The sequence below is a fragment of the Grampus griseus genome (assembly GCF_964374135.1).
Source record: "Grampus griseus genome assembly, chromosome: 1".
Taxonomy (NCBI): domain Eukaryota; kingdom Metazoa; phylum Chordata; class Mammalia; order Artiodactyla; family Delphinidae; genus Grampus; species Grampus griseus.
The window spans coordinates 139,456,192-139,477,645 of NC_139017.1; the positions used below are offsets into that span (position 1 = coordinate 139,456,192).

Consider the following 21,454-nt stretch of genomic DNA (forward strand, 5'->3'; position numbering starts at 1 on the left):
ATGGATTAAAACTAAAATGTATATTCTAAGGAAAAACTTTCTTGTAGCACTCAGTATATAACTCTATTATAGCATTTCTTACAATGGATTAAAGCTATTTTTAAATTGGTCTGCCTCCTCTCCACGAGACTAGAATTCCTCAAGGGCAGAGGCCTTAGCTCAGACATCTTTAAAAAGTTCTTAGAGTTTTTTAAAATGGATTGACTCCTTTGCTTAAAAAAACTTATATGTACCTTCACTGGATGTTGATTACTGCAGTTTAATATAAGAGTCTTAGTTCTCAAGGGAGAAGTCTAGGCTAGAGATATAAATTTAGGAGTCATCAGCATATAGGTTTAGGGCCTGGGAGATCAGGAAGAACCAATAAAGGAAATTGAGGGTGAGTCCAAAAAGTAGGGAAAAAACAAGACAAGTCTGATATCCTAGGAACTAAGTAAAAAAAAGTATTTCAAGAAGGAGGACAAGATCAACTGTGTCAAATGCCACTTTAGATCAAATAAGATGACAACTGAGAATACTGGGTTTAGCACACAACCAGTGATTCTCAGGAACTGGGAACCACAGTTTGGTAAATAACCCCAGAGTCTAGGAATGAGGCAGCCAAAAAACATAAAGAGTCCTAATTGTGGAGAAGTGGAAGGTTCAAGAAACTGATGCTTACAGATGAATAAATTGGGTAGGGAAACAGAGATGACAGAGTTGGTAATTCTGTGGTAAGAAAACCATCTGTGTTGGGACTAGAAACAGAGAGTAAAGGAAAGAACTAAGATTCTCAAATATAGGCAATGAGATGTAGTAGAAAGGACACATACCAGGCTCATCAGCTGGCTGTGACCCTTAAGAAAGCCATTCCCTCCCACTGAGGACAATACTTCCCACACAGAGTCAAGAGATCAAAATAAATAATATATATGAAAGTGGAAAAAAACAAAACTTTTGTTCTTATAACCACCCACTAACAGTATAATATAATGCCTCATAAGGAATACTGGGGAGTCACACTGTCTCTATTTCCTGCATCTTTCAGTGTGGTCTAAAAAACATGTAAAGCCAAAAATGTCAACCTAAACTAGTTTTTAAAGCATCACAATACTAAGACAATCATTTCAGACAAGATTTTCATCAACTTTGCTAACTTGGAAAATTCTAAACAAGGAGACAGAGCAATCTCAGCTCTCTTCTCTTAACATAACCTATTATTTTTCAGCTCTCAAATTAGTAGTCAAACAAATAATTTAAAAGAAACATCAAATTTTTGGCCAAGAGGTACATGAAAAGATGCTCAACATTACTAATTATTAGAGAAATGCAAATCTAAACTACAATGAGGTATCACCTCACACCAGTCAGAATGAACATCATCAAAAAATCTACAAACAATAAATGCCAGAGAGGGTGTGGAGCAAAGGGAACCCTCTTGCACTGTTGGTGGGAATGTAAATTGATACAGCCACTACAGAGAACAGTATGGAGGTTCCTTAAAAAACTAAAAATAGAATTACCATATGACCCAGCAATTCCACTACTGGGCATATACCCTGAGAAAACCATTAATTCAGAAAGACACATGCACCGCGACGTTCACTGCAGCACTATTTACAATAGCCAGGCCATGGAAGCAACCTAAATGCCTATCAACAGACAAATGGATAAAGAAGATGTGGTACATACATACAATGGAATATTACTCAGTCATAAAAAGGAACGAAATTGGGTCATTTGTAGAGATGTGGATGGACCTAGAGACTGTCATACAAAGTGAAGTAAGTAAGAAAGAGAAAAACAAATATTGTATATTAACGCATATATGTGGAATCTAGAAAAATGGTACAGATGAACCTGTCTGCAAGGCAGAAATAGAGACACAGATGTAGAGAACAAACGTATGGACACCAAGGTGGGAAAGGAGGGGTGGGATGAATTGGGAGATTGGGATTGACATATATACACTAATATGTATAAAACAGATAACTAATGGAAAAAAAAATAAACATCAACTTTTGTGTATAGTTGAATAAAGGACAAAGTTCCAATGATCTCTATTTTTAAAAAAATATTTTAAAACAATGATTCTCCACTTTAGCTGCATATTACAATCACCCAAGGAGCTTTAAAAAATACTGATGTCTGGGTCCCACCTCCCTGTGGTTCTGATTTAACTGCTCAAGTTCCTCAGATGATTTTTTTTAATTAAAAAATTTTCCAGCTTTATCAAGATATATAATATTATACATGCATATATCACAAATACATCATGTAAGTTTAATGTGTAAAATATGATGAGTTGATACATGTAAATATTGCAAAATGATTACCATGATGTGGTTAGTTAACACATCCTTCATCTCAAATAATTACACTCCAGGTAATTTTAATTACAGTCAAGGCTGAGAATCACTGCTTCAATGTTTACAGAGGTAGAAACTAGATGATAGCAAATAAAGTAGGTGTTTCCTAAAGCCAAGATTTCAAAGTAGTAACAGTTCCATTTGTGAAATCAAACTTGTTTCACAGAGGCATTGTGGAACACAGATGTCCTACTAGCCTCAACTAAAAAACTTAGGCTAGGGCTTCCCTGGTGGCACAGTGGTTGAGAGTCCACCTGCCGATGCAAGGGACGCGGGTTCGTGCCCCGGTCCCGGAGGATCCACATGCCACGGAGCGGCTAGGCCCGTGAGTCATGGTCGCTGAGCCTGCGTGTCCGGAGCCTGTGCTCCATAACGGGAGAGGCCCCAACAGTGAGAGGCCCGCGTACTGCAAAAAAAAAAACTTAGGCTAATTCACTCTAGGGTCTGTTGGTGGTAAGAACAATCAGCAAAAATTGTACTGCTCAGGAATCACAACTATTAGAGGATCTTTGCCTTGAGAAGATTATTTTGTGCAGTGTACTAGGGACACATTCCTTTCATCCTTCAGGACACAGGTCAAGCTCACCTCTTCTGGGAAATCCTTCCGAAACTCCCAGTACACAGAGATAAGAATTCTTTCCCTTTGATTTTTTACAGTTCTTTACTGTTTGACCCACTTCTTAGGGAGTTAAGTAACACTAAAATAGTAATTTACATGTTTATATTTCCTTTACCAACAAGCCCTGTGCTAGAAATCTATCTTGTTCCATAACAAGTTGTATGTAAGTTCCTCAAACTTCTTGCTGCCCTGCACCTGGCTTATGTGACCTTGCGAAATCTGGCCCTGGCACCTACTTCTCCAGCCTCACTTTATCGCTCTGCAACTTCAACTTCTTACTCTGGAACTCTAGCCACAGTGGCCTTCTTGCAGTTCCTTGGATGTACCATGCTCCTTCCTACCACACATCTTTTACATATATCATTCTCGCTGCCTGGAATCTCCTCTACCAAGCTACTCATCCATAAGATCTTCACTCATTCATCAAGTCCTCAGAGAAGCTTTAAACTAAGTCGAGTCTCTCTGTTAAACATTCTCAAAAGTAGCATTGTATATCTTCTAGATTCTTAGCACTATGCAGTTTAAAGCATATGTATGTATGCATATTATATGTTAATATATGTATATGAGGACTTCCCTGGTGGCTCAGTGGTTAAGAATCTGCCTGCCAATGCAGGGCACACGGGTTCGAGCCCTAGTCTGGGAAGATCCCACATGCTGCGGAGCAACTAAGCCTACGTGCCACAACTACTGAGCCTGCACTCTAGAGCCCGCAAGCCACAACTACTGAAGCCCACGTGCCTAGAGCCCGTGCTCCGCAACAACAGAAGCCACCGCAATGAGAAGCCCGCGCACTGCAACGAACAGTAGCCCCCGCTCACCACAACTAGAGAAAGCCTGCGCGAAGCAACGAAGACCCAATGCAGCCAATAAATAAATAAATGAATAAATAAATAAAATACAAAAAAAATATGTATATGAAATATAAATATATATATATTTAAAGCATATACCCATGACATATGAAACTTCATTGTTTGACTCCCTCACTAAATTACAAGCTCCATGAGGGCAAGAGCATGCCTGTTTCGCCTCACCATCAAATCCCCATGTCCAGCACAGTACAGAGTATGCACTTAATAAAATATTTATTGAATGAATAAAAAAGAGTGACTCAAAATAATTTCTTACATTCTATTTTTTAAAGTCTACATTTACAAATAATCTAAGAACTGAAATGTTTTAAAATGTTTATAACTAAACTTTCCTTCTCCTTTTTTGAAATCAATAATGGTTACACAAAAAAAAGGAACCCTCCTACACTGTTGGTAGGAATGTAAATTGGTGCAGTCACTATGGAAAACAGTATGGAGGTTCCTTAAAATACTAAAAATACTGTTACCATATGATCCAGCAATCCCACTCCTGGGCATATAACTGGAGAAAACTATAATTCGAAAAGATACATGCACCACAATGCTCACAGCAGCACTATTTTACAATAGCCAAGATATGGAAGCAATCTAAATGTCCATCAACGGAAGAATAGATTAAGAAGATGTGGTATATATACACAATGGAATACTACTCAGCCATAAAAAGGAAAGAAATATTGCCATTTGCAGCAACATGGATGGACCTAGAGATTATTATACTAAGTGAGGTAAGTCAGACAGACAAAGGCAAATACCATATATCACTTATATGTGGAATCTAAAATATGAGACAGGGGCTTCCGTGGTGGTGCAGTGGTTAAGAATCTGCCTGCCAATGCAGGGGACACTGGTTCGAGCCCTGGTCCAGGAAGATCCCACATGCTGCAGAGCAACTAAGCCCGTGCACCATAACTACTAACCCTGCACTCTAGAGCCTGCGAGCCACAACTACTGAGCCCACGTGCCACAACTACTTAAGTCCGCGTGCCTAGAGCCCATACTCCGCAACAAGAGAAGCCACTGCAATGAGAAGCCCGTGCACAGCAATGAAGAGTAACCCTTGCTCGCTGCAACTAGAGAAAGCCTGCGCGCAGCAATGAAGACCCAACGCAGCCAAAAAATAAAATAAATTTATTTTTAAAAAATATGAGAAAAATGAACTTATGTGTGAAACAGAAACAGACTCACAGACATAGAAAACAAATTTATGGTTTTCAAAGGGAAAAGAGGGAGGGATAAATTAAGAGTTTGGGATTAGCAGATACAAACTACTATATATAAAATAGATAAACAAGAAGGTCCTATTATATAACACAGGGAACTATATTCAATATCCTGTAATAAACCATAATGGAAAAGAATATGTAAAAGAATTACTTTGCTGTATACAAGAAACTAATACAACATTGTAAATCAACTATACTTCTATAAAAAATAAATAAAATAATGCTCAAAAAAGATACCTTGTCATTTTGCTCACAGTATTCATTTCTAGGCCATCCCTGACTCTGACCCCGGTAGGATCAAATGATACTTCTGCTTAAGCGGTATAGGAAGTAGGGGAAGAAAAATGGGGCTCTGGAATTAGACAGATGTAGATCCAAATATTGGTTCTAACTAATAGTAAATCATGGGCTTCCCTGGTGGTGCAGTGGTTGAGAGTCCGCCTGCCTATGCAGGGGACACGGGTTCATGCCCCAGTCCGGGAAGATCCCACATGCCGTGGAGCAGCTAGGTTCATAAGCCATGGCTGCTGAGTCTGCGCGTCCGGAGTCTGTGCCCCGCAACGGGAGAGGCCACAACAGTGAGAGGCCCGCGTACCGCAAAAAAAAAAAAAAAAAAAAGTAAATCATGTAATTTTATGACTCTGATTCTCACCTATAAAATAGAGTTAATACCTATCTATAGATATTAGCATATACAATATAAAGCACATATAGGATACAATGTATGTTAGAAGAATATTAGTTTTCCTTAACTTGTTATAATTCTATCCTTCAAAGTCTGATTCAGATACCATCTTCTATCAAGTCTAAAATTCTCCAGCTAGAAAAAATTTCTCCTACTTTCTTACAGCAACTTCACTGATCCTTGGCATTATAGTTATAACATCACTACTACTATCAGGCTCTTTGGAGGCAAATCCTATATCTTTTTCATCTTTGAATCCCAACCTGTATCAAGTCCAACAGATATTTCCTAAACGGAATTTAAACAATTAGGCATGAGAAACCTTAAGAAAAGCAAAATTTTACCATTTCTACAATAGACATCTCCTTGGAGAACTTGCTCTTCCATCAGATACTCAATTCAACAAGGAGCATCCCTAGTTTCTTTGAAGTGATCCTTTAGAAATGGCATGTTTAAGTGGTTCAAAATATCTAAACATTATCATCATGTGAACTATCATTTATCCAGGGCCTACTATAATGACTTCCACTTTACATATATAATTATTAATCTTCAGAAGAATTTTGCAAGGTACGAATCGTATCTATTTTATAAATAAATGTAAATTCAAAAAAGTTACAGCATAGCTTGCTCTGGGTTGTGAAGCAAGTAAGCTGGGATTTAAATTAGGACTCTAACTCTAAAGCAAGCCCTTTCCACTATATAATGTCCTGTTTCATGAACATGTTCCATGTGTTATTAGACATTCACCTTAATGGAGTCTTATGCAACTAAAACATTGGTCAGCCAGACAAAGGAATATATTTTTAAAGTCTAACCTTCAAATGTCCTTCGCCTGTGAGGAATTCAGAGTAGCCAGCGTCAGTGGCCAGCAAACCTACAAACTGCATGCTGGGCCGTTGTTGTATAAAGGCTTCGACAGCTTTATCTGTCACATGCTTCCTCCCAGAGACATCCAGGGAGACGAGGTTGGGCAGGATGTCCTTTTGTTCTAGTAATCGAAGAGCTATGTCTGATGTAAACTGTTTATCATCTGAAATATCAAGATGATTCAGATGTCTTAGTTCCCGAACAACATCCAGTATCTGGGTAGTTGTCATTTTTAAACATTTCAAGTGATGCATGGTTAGAGACTTGAGTCGGTCTTTGCAGGCCAGCAGAGCCGTGATGTCTGTGATCGAGGTGTTAGAAATATCCAGGCTCTCTAATCTTGGCAATGAGGCAACTTCAGCCAGGTCTTCATTATAAAAGAGAACATTGGTGATGCTTAATGCTCGAAGGCCAGAAAGCCGGCTAAAGCACCGTTCATAAGGATCTTCGAGTGAGAGAGTTAATGAATTCAGCACTAGGCACTGGAGATTTTGCTGGATCCATTTGTTACTGCCAAGCCCACTGATAATGTCTGTAATTGTGATATCAGCATTCACACCTGTGGCATCAAGTTCCACTAACTTGTGGTGGCAGAAGGCTTTCCGGAACGCAACGGCAGAGATCTTGGCTTTGCGAATGCAAGCTCGTTTTAAGCGCATCTGGTTGCCCCTAAAAATACCTACAGTTGCATCATTCAGGAGACCTAGGAAAAAACAAGCAACACTTTAACTTCAAAAAACGGTTAAAGGATAGCTAAAATTTCCAAAGCACTCCCATGTAACAATACTTCAATTAATTGACGTAACAATTCAGTGAGGTAAGAATATGATTATCTACAATTTATAGATGAGTAAACTGGGGTTCAAAGAAGTGGCCTTCCAGGCTTCCCTGGTGGCACAGTGGTTGAGAGTCTGCCTGCCGATGCAGGGGACATGGGTTCGTGCCCTGTTCTGGGAAGATCCCACATGCCGCAGAGCGGCTGGGCCCGTGAGCCATGACCGCTGAGCCTGCACGTCCGGAGCCTGTGCTCCGCAACGGGAGAGGCCATAACAGTGAGAGGCCCGCGTACCGCAAAAAAAAAAAAAGTGGCCTTCCAAGAGCACAGAAATAGCACATGGCAGAATCAGGACTGTGGTAGACACTATTGATTTTATTAACATTTGGTTCTCCTCCCCTTCCCGGACACACGGACAACTACGTTTCCCAACCTACCCTTGGACTTAGATGGGGCTATGTGCCTAGATCTAGCCAATGGTATACCAGAGCCAAGTACACAGTATCATGAAAGCAAAGAAAAGGAAATAATCCATGATGCCTGGAGATCTGAAAAAGACTTCATGGAAAAGGTGATCTTTGAGAAAGTCCTTCAAAGATGAAGGAAAAGTTCAAAGATAGAGAAAGAAGGTGAGGGGAATTAAATGAAGAATAAACAGCATCAGCAAAGCCTTAGAATACCTATGGCAAATCATTATGCTGTACACCTGAAACTAATACAATGTTACGTGTCAATTATATCTCAATTTAAAAAATGGAAAAAAAAAACAGCCTTAGAGATGTGAAAGCCCAGCACACAGTTAGAAAACAACAAGTAGTTCTACACTGCTTGAACATAAGAAACAGCTAGAGCTATAAGGTGTCTCCCTGGTAAAGAGAAGAAAAAGAATATAGGGGAAAACCTAGATATGAGTGAGAACATGGTACGTTTCTGGAAATTTAAGTATGGAAGTGGGAAGAGAAAAGAAATGAGGCTAGATCACTCTGAAAGGTGAAGAGAAGAAACCAGACCAGCTAGGGGTCTTGGAACACAAAGAACAATACGTTGGATACTGGGTTTTTTCCTTGCACCATACATCCCAGGCTTAAAGTCAAAGAAGTGGACAATTGGTAAATACCAACAAGCACACACAAAAGTAGCTCCCCCCCAAAATCTGCTCACTCTAGCCAAAGTATCAGGAATGGGGCAGCCTAGCAAGGCAGGCAACTTTTAGACAGTAACTACTTTACTTCAGTCAAACACCAAAGAAAAAACTGTGGCCACACCCTCATCCACACCAGCAAATGCCAAGAGGGGAACCTAGACTTTCAACCTTGCTGTAACTAGTTGCCCCAGTCTCCCCACAGGGAGGTGTTACAGAAGGCTGAGTAGGGAGCCAGGACTTTCACGTCCATCTGGCAGTAATGAGGTGCTCCTCCCCCTCAGTGCTGGAGTGGTGTCAAAGGAAGCCTAGTAGAGAGTCGAGACTTCATCACTGCCCAACAGTAAGTAATGAGGTCACCTCACCCCAACATGCTGTCAGTGGAGGCCAACTGAAGAAGAGAAATGAGGTACTCATACCTCCGTCAGCTAGGGCAGTATCAGTAGAGACCTAGTGGGGAAACAGAACGCCAATCCCCTACACAGCAATAATGAGGAGCCCCAAGTCTTGGGTGTCAACAGAAGTCAAGTGGGGAACCAGAATATTATCCCAATCTGGCGATAACAAGGCAGTGCCTCCACCTTCCACTGCTAAAGTGGTGTCAGAAACACAGACTAAAACAGTAGTGTCATGTAGTCTCCAAAACAGTAGTCTCCAAAATGTCCAGATTTCAATAAAAATTCACTCATCATACAAAGGACCAGTACGATCTCAAACTGAAAAAAGACAATCTATAGATGTCAACACTGAAATAACAGAAATGTTACAATTATTTTATGAAGATTTTAAAGGAGCCATCATAAAAAACCTAAAGTGTGCTTGAAACATGCTTGAAACAAATGGAAAACAAAAAGCCTCAAAAAAGAAATAGAAGATATAAAGAAGAACCAAAGGGAGGGCTTCCCTGGTGGTGCAGTGGTTAAGAATCCGCGTGTCAATGCAGGGGACACGGGTTTGAGCCCTGGTCTGGGAAGATCCCTCGTGCAGCAGAGCAACTAAGCCCATGCGCCACAACTACTGAGCCTGCACTCTAGACCCCATGAGCCGCAACTACTGAGCCCGCATGCCACAACTACTGAAGCCTGCGCGCCCAGAGCCCATGCTCTGCAACAAAGAGAAGCCACTGTAATGAGAAGCCCACGCACCAAAACTAGGAGTAGCCCCCACTTACCACAACTAGAGAAAGCCCACGTGCAGCAATGAAGACCCAATGCAGCCAAAAATAAATAAATAAAATAAACAAAGGAAAATTTTAGAATTGAAAAATACAGTAATGGCTGGGCTAAACAACAGAACAGAAGGAACAGAAGAAAGAATCAGTGAACTAAAAGATAAAAAAATAGAAATTACCCAAACCTAAAGAACAAGAAATAAAAATAGACTAAAAAAAAAAAAAAATGGAACAGAGCTATTTGTCCCAGAGGAGAAACAGGGTAGGGTTGAAAAAGTATTTGAAGAAATAATGGCTACATACCTATCAAAATGACTGAAATAAAAAATAGTAATAACACCAAATGCTGGCAAAATGCAGAGAAACTGGGTCAGTCTTATATAGTTACGAGTGTAAAATGGCGAAGCCACTTTGGAAACAGTTTGGCAGTTTTTTAAAACCTAAACATGCAACTACCATGGAACCCAACAGTAGCACTCCTGGGTATTTATCCCAAAGAAATTAAAACTTATGTCCAAATAAGACCTGTACGTGGATGATTACAGCATTATAATATTCATAATATTAGATATTATATTCACAATAGCTAATAGATATTATATTCATAATAGCTAATAGTTAGATATTATATTCATAATAGCTAAATAGCATTATCATTAGGTGGTAAAATTCTTATTCTGATTCCTAGCTTTTATCCACACATTTCCTGGAAGATTTTTAGCTTTGAGACAACAGACACAATGAGCAAAGATTATGACAAGAGAATCACAGAACCAAATAAGTAAAACTCTTTAGTAATAGTCTTATTTTAATAAGGACTGCCACCAATATCATTAATCCTTTGAGTCAGGTAAATAAGTAAAATTTTTTAATGTAAATAAATTATTTTTGTAAATCATTATGCTATTAGAAAAAATATATTATCAATTTTAAAAGCATTCATAGGGAATTCCCTGTTGCTCCAGTGGTTAGGACTCCACGCTCTCACTGCCAGGGGCCTGGGTTTGATCCCTGGTCAGGAAACTAGGAACCCACAAGCCGCATGGCACAGCAAAAAAGAAAAAAAAAATTCACAGAACAACTTTTTTCCCATTTTATTATGAAAATTTTCAAACACACAAACATTTACCAAACAACTTTTTAAAACTGTGACAAGAATTTGTTCTTTTGCATATTAGCAGTATCCACTCCTGACTGAAGGTGGATATGATTTTTACAAAGAGATTAAATAATTCAGAACACTTTTTGGTGAAAAAGGCAGGTAATCACACTGGGGAAACACAAATGGGGACAGCACATTGTTTCTCTGACTCTCACTTTCCTCATCTGAAGGCAGTTTGAAAAACAGAGGTAGAAAACACATTTTGATCAAGCATATAGCCTCCCCAAGACATTACTCTGGAGGACAATTATTTAGTTACATTTACTTAAAAACTACTTTCATTATTTTATCCATATAAAGCATTTGCCACAGTCCCTGGTATATAATAGGCATTCAATAAATGTTAGCTGCTATTATTAACCAATAGTAGTCATATTTCAAAAGGAATCTGGCAAAGTTAAAACTTCAGTTAACATTTATTCTTTTGATTGACAAGACCAGTTATATATATAAATATTTAATTTGAGCTTGGTAAGTGTAATCATTCAATTGAGACCAGAAAGAAATGTTAGCACTGGCATGATCTCTTAAATTGTTGTGCAGCTTTGTAGGGGACCTTTAACTTTTTTTTTTTTTTTTGCGGTACGCGGGCCTCTCACTGTTGTGGCCTCTCCCGTTGCGGAGCACAGGCTCCGGACGCACAGGCTCAGCGGCCATGGCTCACTGGCCCAGCCGCTCTGCGGCATGTGGGATCCTCCCAGACTGGGGCACGAACCCGTGTCCCCTGCATCGGCAGGCGGACTCTCAACCACTGTGCCACCAGGGAAGCCCAGGGACCTCTAACTTTAACATGGATAATATCTACTGAAATTTACCCTAGTTCCTTTGGCAGGTTGGAAGAATTCAAAGACACTACAGACTTGAGCAGCTTAGTGAAAACCAAGGAATGTAGGTATCTTCTTCTTCCCTAAATTATTCCAAAATACCTCAATTACAGCCTTATTTCTCCCACCTTTCCTTGGAATGCATTATCTGCATTTGTGTTCGCTCTCCTCCTTCTCTCTCTCCCTCTACCTCCCTCCCTCTCTCCCTCTCTCTCCCTCTCCCTCCCTCCCTCCCTCTCTCTCTCCCTCCCTCCCTCCCTCTCTCTCTCTCTCTCTATATGCCAGATAATGGTATACACTTTTGCTGCGACTTTAAGTATACATAATAAATTTATATATTTATATTTAATATTTAATAAAATATAATATTTATAAATATATTTATGTTATCGGATTGTCCACAAAGTTTGTTCGGGTTTTTCTGTAAGATGTTTTGGCCAACTCAATAGATGTGTATGTGTCTGTGTGTATCTACATATTTAAAGTCACAACAAAAGTGTATACCATCATCAGGCATCTAGGAGCAGGAATACCTCTAATGTAGGTATAGGAAGGTTGTGTGGCAGTGAAAATAGCATAGATTTAGAATCAAACAGATCTGCATTTGAACCACGACAGTTATTAACACTGTGACTCTTAACAAGTTACATCTCTGAACCTCAGTTTCCTTATCTGTATATAAATTGGATAAAAATAGCTATGTTACAGGTTTTTGAGAAAAGTCAAATTCAAGAAAAGCATATAAAACGCTTGACATTATTACATGCAAGAGGCAATCAATAAATGATAATTATCGTTACTGCCACATTTTCATTCTATTTTATAGTTGTGGGAAAATTGTGTTTCTTACTTGTAAGAGTTCATACACCCTAAATATATAAAGGCATTATATCTCTTTCAACTTAAAACTTATATAGAGGTAACAAAAATTATCAATATACATAACCAGAATTTCACAGATAAATCTTTCATAATTTATTTTCAGAATTTGTTCTTAAAAACAGAAGTAATAAATTAGCTATGATTTCCCATTTCAAAGGTCAAAAGCAGAAACTAGTTTTTCCATAGTAGTATTTATTGATTTTCCTGCTGCCAAATGGTAATGTAAGGTGTTTTAGATCAGCAGACTTCTAAACTGCTATTTTGGAAGAGAAGTTATTTTTGCCTTGAGAATGGCTCCTCAAAACAAAACAATATAGAAGAAACAAACAAAAAAATGATTTGCCACATTAGAAAATAAAAATGCTTATCACAAATTATAAAGTAAGTGGCAGGATTGGCAAAAATAAATGAATTCCTTTTCCTAGAATTAGGGTTTTCTGTTATTTCTACGAAAATCATTAAATGGCCACAGTAGCACTTCAAAATTCAATGCCAATTAACAGCACATAATTTTTGTTTCCTCTATTTATTTCATTTCTTACCATGAAAAGCCATGGTCTGAAGCAGCCGATCAGCCACCTCCTGTGGGAATACTCCAGGTTCCTGCAGACACAGTGTTCCATCTTGCCTTGCTGAGCAGAACTTCTCAAGGTGAGTAGTCAGGAAATTCAAGCAGATATCAAGTAAGGAATAAGGAGATGCCTCCTCCTTGGATCCCAGGAAGAAACAAAGGGAAAACAAAAGCCAACAAGTTAGTTTCCAGAAAAGTGGAGAACAAAATATTCATTTCCTTGTTCAACAAGTACTTTTATTCAAATGTCTACCTTGTGCTAGATACCGTGTTAGACAGTGGGAATACAACATGTGGTCCATGTTCTCAAGAAGCAGGAAAAGAGAAACATTTAAACAAATATTTACATAAAGTCTATTAAATACTAAATATAGAGGATATATTGGGTAGTCACATAAGCACATAGCAGAGTACCCTAATCAGTCAGGGATGGTCAGGGAAGACCTCAGAGGCACAGCAGATTAATCTTCCTAACTTACCAGCCCTAAATTACCCTCTACTGCTCAAAATGTCAATGGACTTCATGGAGCTGGAGACAAAAGACAAAATTCTTAGATTGTTAGAAAGACGATGCCCGAGTCCTTCCAAAATCTAGCCCCAATTTACTTTCCAAGTTAATCTCCCACAAAATTCCTATCCCAACCTAATAGTTCAAATATGATCAGTTTATTTGGGTAAAAGAATGTGCTATAGGTGTTATCCTCAAAAAAGAAAAAGGTTAACCCAGTTATTCCAACCTGAGGAATAAAGAACTAATCAAATAAGCACAAAGATTAAGTATAAGGGTTTTAATTACAGAAATAAACACTCTAAGTGTCCCCAACAACAATAATATAACTAAAATATAATTACAGTAGCTACCATCCATTAGGTGCTTTCTATATGACTCTGCTGAGTGTTTAACATGAATTATCCATTATTTCATTTATTCCTCACCCCTACTTTACAAAGCAGTGAAGGATTATCTTCATTTTTGAACAACGGAAAACTGGCTCAGAAAACTAACATCTTTCTCAGTATTCTACACACAGTAAGTGACAAAGTGTAAACTAAGACCTGGAGCAACTAAATAAATAAATAAATAAATAATTTTTTAAAAGGTAAGTTTTAAAAATTACATAGTTTATAGAACTTCCTCAACCTGATAAAGGTCATCCATGAAAAACCCAATTAGTATCATACTTAATGTTGAAAGTCTGAATACTTTCCCCCTAAAATCAGGAATAAGACAAAGATATCTGGTCTCACCACGTCAAATTCAACATTGTACTGAAGGTCCTAGAATTAGGCAAAAAAAAAAGAAAACCAAAAAGAAAGAAAAAGATAAAAAGAAATAAAAAGCATACAGATTGGAGAGGAAAAGTAAAACTGTCTCTATTTGCAGGTAACATAATTTTGCAAAAGAAAATCCTAAGGAATTCACACCAAAAAAACTATCAGATCTAAAAAAGAAAAACCAAAAACAAGTTCATCATGGTTATAGGATATAAGATCAATATATAAAAATACCTATATTTCTATTCACTTACAATTAAAAATACGAAAATGGAATTAAGGCAACAATTCCATTTAAAATAGCATTGGGACTTCTCTGGTGGCACAGTGGTTAAGAATCCACCTGCAAATGCAGGGGACACGGGCTCGATCCCTAGCCCGGGAAGATCCCACATTCTGCAGAGCAACTAAGCCCGCAAGCCACAACTACTGAGCCTGCGCTCTAGAGCTTGCGTGCCACGACTACTGAGCCCATGTGCCACAATTACTGAAGCCCGCACGCCTAGAGCCTATGCTCCGCAACAAGAGAAGCCACTGCAGTGAGAAGCCTGCACACCGCAAGGAAGAGCGGCCCCCGCTCGCCACAACTAGAGAAAGCTCACGTGTAGCAACGAAGGCCCAATGCAGCCAATAAATAAATAAATAAATAATTTTTCAACTTATTAAAATGGTTACATACTTTACAGTTTACAAAGCGCTTTCACATTGACACATTTGATATTGTAATAACTGAGTAAGATGGACAACAAAGACATTATTTTTTAAGATGAGGAAACAGACTTCACAAAAGTTAAATGGTTGGCCCAATGAAGCAGAGACTGTGAGCTGCCAACCCTAAAACTTGTTCTTCTTTTCTTCCATGTTAATAAAACCTTTTATTTTTACCTGGGCACAGGACCACTTGTAACAAAGACTATATATCTCTGTATCCTCTGCAGCTACGTGTAGCTAGGACAAATAAGAAAAAGTTCAGAGTAAGTAATTCTTCAAATTCAACTTCTGCATCACAGAACTTTGCCTATTCTCTCTTATTTCCTGTGTTGTAAGTATGAATTCTTTCTGCTTTTTCTACTCTTCATTGTACCATCTTTCTAAATGTCTAAAATTCATCACCCAGATGAAACAAGATGCCCTTTGACCTCCATTGGTAAGTTTCAAAATGATCTATTTATTTTACAAAAGAGAAAATAAATGAAAGTTGGGTAACTATCAGAGGGGAGACATCTGAACCTTCTGAGTACATAATTTTTAGAAGTCATTTTAACAGAACAAACCCAGGTAGTAACATATGGACATTTATAATATTTAATTAATCATTCTAAAAAATTTTTTTCCAATTGATAAAATATGTCCACAAACAAAAACAGGTTTTTAGGCCCCACAAATTTTTCCTTTTCAAAGAAAACTTCCCGTCATCTCTATGTTAATTCCGATTAGTAAGCATAAGACTTTTCTAGTCAGCTGCTCTTCTTTTGGGAAGTACATGTGCCTAACAGTTAATCCACCTGGGCTTTGGAGCTACAGTGCAAATCCCAACTTTTCATTTACTAACTGTGTGACATTACACAAGTTACCTATCCTTTCTGCTCCTAAGTTTTCTCATCTTATAATGTAGATAATAATAATACCTACTTCATAAAGTTGCTGTGAGGATTCAATGAGATAAAACAGGAACCAAAGAACTTAGAATAATGGCAGTGCGTCTGGAAACACAGAGCTTGTAGGGGTCAGAGGCAGGATTCAAACCCAGGAAATGTAGCTCCAAGAGCTTATGCCCTTACCCACCATAATATACTACCTTTTCAACTTTATATACAAATTCTAAATATGTTATCTCACCTGATACTCGAAGGTCTGTGATGTGAACAAGGATAATCATCTCCATTTAAAGAAGAAAACAGAGACGTTATATATCAAGCCAGGGCAGGACTAGAACTGTACTCAGATTATCTGAGATCTACTCCAAAAACCATACGGCCATCTGTGACTCTCCAAATTCCAGTACTTTAAGCTAACATAGAAGTACTGATAGATCAGTATTTCCTATTTTAGTAGTAGTAGTAGTAGTAGTAGTAGAAGAAGAAGAAGCCGTGCTGCAGCTTGCAGGATCTTAGTTCCCTAACTAGGGATTGAACCCAGGCCATGGCAGTGAGTGCCGAGTCCTAACCACTGGACTGCCAGGGAATTCCCCTTATTTTTAAACACACAGCAGCAGTACAGGAGGACTAACAAAGAAAGGACAAAGCAGAAGCTGGAATTCCATGTCTAAACAATTCATCTCTTGGAAATTCCTGCTCAGAAAGATTTTTCCCTTCACCAATTAGGCATACCCTAGGCAAAGTAAAAACAAAGTTCCTACTAAAAAAAGCAGAAGGGAGAGAAGGTCAAGTCTGATTTCATTTGGATCATAAGGAGATCCACACAGTTCAAAGACTAAACAATTTCTAGGAAGAACAAACAGGAAAGTTCTTTCTAATTAATTGAAATGGCTTCTACTCAATCTGGACCAACCCAGCTCTTCACTGCATTGCTTTTATCCTATCACTCTCCTAAAAAAAATTTCAAAGGCTCCATATCATCTATAAGCACAGTTCTCATGCTGGGAACACATTCAAGGGGTTCCTAGCAGAAGTGTGCCAGGGGACTAAAGCTACAGTATTAACTTGGCACATTTTAGAATAGCAAACACACTCAAAGCTTATTTGAGGGGATGAGAGTATGGGAGGTTGGGGGAGAGGTAAACAAGTTATGCAACCAGTAACTAACTTAAAATATTTTTGTACTGAAACAAATATATTATGTAAAAGGCAAACACTATATGAATTTTAAGATAAAACACAAGATTACCAAGAAATTCCTGTTTGTAACACTGGTTTCAAGTAATTCCCTTTTCTATCCCACAGCAAATTTAGTTCCCTCTGCTGTTAGAAGTTGGAAAAACAGAGACCTAAAGAATAAAGTGTAAACAATTTAGTAAGGTATTCGAAATGTTTTACTAACTGGCTCCAACCTTCCTTTCTAGCCGCATTTTCCACTTTTTCCTTCTCCCTCCAAACATGCTACCTACTAGATATACTAAACTGAGTATTCCCTAAAGAAACCTACTATTTACCATCACTTCCTAAGCACTTTAACAGGCACTTTCACACCTCTGAACCTTTTTTTAGATTAGTCCTTCTATGTGGCAAAATCTCACACATCCTTCAACATTCAGTTCTGTGACTATCTTTCCTAATTTCCAGGGCAGAATTAATTTGACCCTCAGCACCTGGGTAATTAATCTGCACCATTAACTATTAGCTATTATGTACTGAATGACAGTTGTGTGGTACCAGGCACCAATCCAGCAACTTTATATACACTTGCAATCTTCCAGACAACGTTGTTTTGAACAAAGTAGGTAAACTAAGGCTCAGAAAGATTAATTTACTATGAAAGATAACAGAGCCAGCAGATGGCAGAGCAAGAATAAAAATTACAAGAGTTATCATTCATGAAACACTATGTCTCAGGTCCTGGGTCAGAGCTCTTTAGATACATGAGCTCTTTCAATTTCTAGATTCTATGAATCAAGCACCATTACAATATGCATTTTAATGAGGAAACTGAGGTTTAGGTTAAATATCTTCCCCATATACACATGGCTAGCATGTTGATAAACTCGAACTCCAACTCAAAAATGAGGCCAAAGCTTATATTTTTAAGCTCTTAAGCCACTATACTATAATAATATCATAATCATAATTATTGGGCTCATTATTTGTTAACATAGGCTATGTGCTATATGCAATAAACTGCTAAGTACATTACATATATAATTTCATTTACTTCTCATTAAAATTCTGTAAGTTCTATCAGTATCCCCATTTTATGAAGATGAAGACACTGAGGCTTTAAGGGGTTTATTAATTTGCCCAAGATGATACAGCTAATAAGTGCCAGAGCCAGGATTAGACCCCAGGCAATCTGATTCTAGAGTTAAGTCTGTGCTTTTACCACTACATAGGCTGCCCTCTATACCTGACTCCAAAGCTAGTTTTCTTTTATAATTCTATGTTACACCATAGTTACTTGTGACTGTATCTGTCTCCCCCACTAGACCATGATGCTGTTCAAGTTCAAGGAACATATTAACCCTTCCTGTATATCCTTAGCAGCCAAAACACTCCCTGATAGTTACCTGTTAAAAGAAAAAAAGAATGAGTTCAAATTAGAATAGTGGTAAAGATACTTGCCCAGAGTTACAGTATTTGTAAGAAGTGGGGCAAAGATGCAAACCTAGGTCTACTGATTATGAAGTCCATATCTTTTCCACTATACTGTACCATACCTCAGGACAATTATTAGTTTGTCACTGACATAAATGCCAAAAAACAACTTGGAGACCTGTTGGTTGTTGCAGTGACTCACACATGAGGTGATAATGCTATAGATTAGGATAGAAGCAAAGAAAATGGAAAAAAAATCAGAAGTGAAAAATAATTCGAAGGAAGAATTGACAAAATACAGTAAGTGACCGAATAGGAAATAGATGCTGATTTTTTCTGAATCCCCAGTACTTAGCACAATGCCCGGCACTGTACTAGATACACGAGTATTCTCTGAAGGACTGACCAGCATTCATACAGCATACTTTTGACATACATTAGCTCATTTAGCCCTCACAACAGTTCTGTGGAGCTGGTATAATAGACACCATTTTGTATATGAGGATACTGGAGATCAGAAAGAACAGTGTACCCAAGTTCATCTAGTTAAAAATGTGGCAGAATTGGGCCTTGAACCAAAGTATTTAATTACAAATACCATGTCCTTTCTCCTATCCCATATAGGCCGCTCAGATGAAGGAGGGAAAAGGCTAGAGGAAGGAGAAGTCGAGATTTAAAAAAAAAAAACTCCATGATTTAAAGTAGTAGTTAACCAGGAGTAAATATGTGTGTGTGTGTGTGTGTGTCTAAAGAGCACAGTTAATCACACAGGATAAAATGCTAACATTTGGGGAATTTGGGTGAATGTCTACATGAGAATTCTTCGTGTTAGTTTTGCAACTTTTTATAAGTCTGAAATTGTCAAAATAAAAAGTTAGAAAATAAAAAATGAAATAGTAATTAATACTCCCATGAGGTCACTGACAAGACTGATAAGAAGACAAGACAAGGAATTATTTCTTCAGGGGAATTTGTTAAGACTGTGGAGAGTCTGTCTGCTTAGGCAAGTACAGAAAAGGAACTAATAATGCTTCTGTGAGAGAATTCAGCTGAACATACAGATTAAAATATCATCCGCTACTGGTGACAGTGGAGTCATAAGAATAGATAAATTCTCAGGGGAAGTGATCAGAAGCGATAACTAAGCCCTGTAATTAACTATCACATGTAACAGCAGGCAGAATGACATGGTCCCTGAACAATGGCTGAAAAAATATCCTATGGGAAACAGCAAAATCACCACCAGCCTGAAAGAACACCACAGCCCTTTATTTAATTTTTTTGGTTAACACAGTGTTTTCTAGAACAGGATATAATCCTGACATTGTGAATCATTCAAATCAAGTGTACCCAGATTAGTCCTCTCAAATGATGCTGGTCAAAGTATAAATTGGCACAATTTTTCTTGATAGAAAAGACTTAATTACAATCTTAAAAACACCCAGTCTCTGGGCTTCCCTGGTGGCGCAGTGGTTGAGAGTCGCCTGCCGATGCAGGGGACACGGGTTCGTGCCCCGGTCTGGGAAGATCCCACATGCCGCGGAGCGGCTGGGCCTGTGAGCCATGGCTGCTGAGCCTGCGCGTCTGGAGCCTGTGCTCTGCAACAGGAGAGGCCACAACAGTGAGAGGCACGTGTACCACAAAAAAAACACAAAAAACAAAAAACACCCAGTCTCTGGATCTAGTACTTCATCTAAGAATTTACCCAAAAAAACCCAAAAAAACAAGCAAAGGGAAATAATCAGAGATATTAACAAAGGTATTTACACAAAGGGATTAATCAGTTTTTCTGACCCCCCTAAAATAAACCCACATATAGAAATGTCTAAAACAGGGGGGAAATGGCAAGCAAATTATGGTATTATCAACTCTATAGATAATTACATAGCAATATGTATGTTTCTGAATAACTTTTAAAGACAGTAAAATGCTAAGAATAAAGTTAGTCTAAGCAAAATAAAAACTGTACGTGCAGCAGGATTTCACTTAAACATCTATACAGGCATAGGAAATGATATTGCCTGAAAAGTTATTTCAGAAGATTATAAAGCTACCTCTAAACTAAACAATATGTTATGATAAATCTATAGAAAAGCGCAAGGGAAAGATTTAAAATAAAAAAGGATGGTTGACAAGACTTCCCTGGCAGTCCAGTAGTTAAAGAGTCTGAGCTTCCAATGCAGGGGGCGTAGGTTTGGCAAGGCCCCACCCCCCCAAAAAAAAACAGACAGTGAATACCTTGGATACCTTGGGGGTGGGTGGAAGTGGCATAGAAGAATGGGGCACACAAGGGAAAAAATGGCAGTGGTTATCTTCTATTTCTTAAGTTCGATGCTGGTCTTTAGATATTTGTTTACTATGTTCCATGGCTTACCTAAATGTTTCATATAGTTTTCAAAATTAATAGATTATTAAAAATGAAAAAAGACAAAAGTAAAAATTTGTGGAAATGTAAATAAAGCTATATTCATGTTTCTGCTTTTCAAATATTACAAGATAACCAAAAATCAGTGTCAACTGAATCAATGATAGCCATACTTTTCAATAATATATGTATTCAACTAGTAAAAATAGACATTTTTTATTAGACTCAATAAAACTATCTTAATTTTGAATGAAAACATGTGCTTGTGTATTTATATACACACACTTTTATTTTTCCTAAATTGGCCATAATGTAACTTCTTACCACTGCTCCTATACCCTTTCCCAGTCTTACATTCTCCAGAGGTTTCACCATCTAATAATGGTGGACTGGGTTGGAAAAGGAGTCTTGGCAGGGTTTTCAGGGGAAAGGCAAGGGACCAGCTATGATGTATAAA

At 38.1% G+C, this 21,454-nt stretch overlaps 1 protein-coding gene across 3 annotated transcripts in view; it reads right to left on the reverse strand.

The window, feature by feature from the left end:
• The window catches only part of ZYG11B (zyg-11 family member B, cell cycle regulator), an 80,299-nt gene that overhangs the window by 43,113 nt on the left and 15,732 nt on the right, over positions 1-21,454 (reverse strand). For 2 of the 3 annotated variants that reach the window (XM_082650062.1, XM_082650063.1), the window contains exons 2-3: positions 13,121-13,286; positions 6,572-7,326 (exon numbers count right to left, since the gene is read on the reverse strand). In XM_082650062.1, the coding sequence (XP_082506188.1) occupies positions 6,572-7,326; positions 13,121-13,286 (921 nt within the window). Of the gene's footprint in view, positions 1-6,571; positions 7,327-13,120; positions 13,287-15,309; positions 15,373-21,454 lie in introns of all 3 variants that reach the window. The other variant, XM_082650061.1, reaches the window with a different exon arrangement.